At 46.0% G+C, this 593-nt stretch overlaps 1 protein-coding gene across 1 annotated transcript in view; it reads left to right on the plus strand.

Moving 5' to 3' along the window:
* The first annotated feature begins 282 nt into the window (after positions 1 to 282).
* Positions 283 to 593, plus strand: part of LOC119586234 (ETS homologous factor-like) — a 2,238-nt gene continuing 1,927 nt past the window's right edge. Inside the window, exon 1 of the mRNA XM_037934937.1 lies at positions 283 to 569. Coding sequence (XP_037790865.1) covers positions 393 to 569 — 177 coding nt within the window. The 5' untranslated portion in view covers positions 283 to 392. The remainder of the gene's footprint in view (positions 570 to 593) is intronic.

A 593-nucleotide genomic window follows, 5' to 3' on the forward strand; every position in this document is an offset into this window, starting at 1 on the left:
CGATTCTTACTCTTTCCTCCTGATTAACTTCCCTTCCAAAGCGGTGTATGGCGAAGGCCCTCGCCATACACAATTCGACTCTTCCTAAGACGCGTGGCAATTAATAATGTATTCTATGTGACTCAGGGCTCCACGGGACAGAAGGGACGAGCCCCGGCCCGCTGGAGCAAACGTTTTGAAAATCCAGCAGTGGGAAGATCTTGTTCATGACTAACGCTGCACTAGGGGAGGCCGGACGATAAAAGCAACAAGGAGAAGTCGACTGTATCAGATTGCGGAAAACACATACAGCGGGCGCATCTCATACCTGTGTGTTCGAGTGCAAGAGAGAGAAAGAGAAAAATATTCTTGAGATACTTCGAGGAGTTCAATAGGACTATTGTGGTTTTACAATGGATTACGGATACGACAGTCTTGAGCCTTCCTTCACTTCACCTGAACCCTTGGTCGCCAGTGGAGGAGATATAGATTCTCTGTGCCAAACTTATTTCAATAACGAGGATTTCTATTCCGAGGAGCGGCATTTCTATCCACAGAAAACCATGGAAACCAATAACTGGAGAGTTGGGGTTAGTATACTTTAGTGATTAGTT

The sequence above is a fragment of the Penaeus monodon genome, chromosome 21, assembly GCF_015228065.2.
Source record: "Penaeus monodon isolate SGIC_2016 chromosome 21, NSTDA_Pmon_1, whole genome shotgun sequence".
Lineage (NCBI taxonomy): Eukaryota > Metazoa > Arthropoda > Malacostraca > Decapoda > Penaeidae > Penaeus > Penaeus monodon.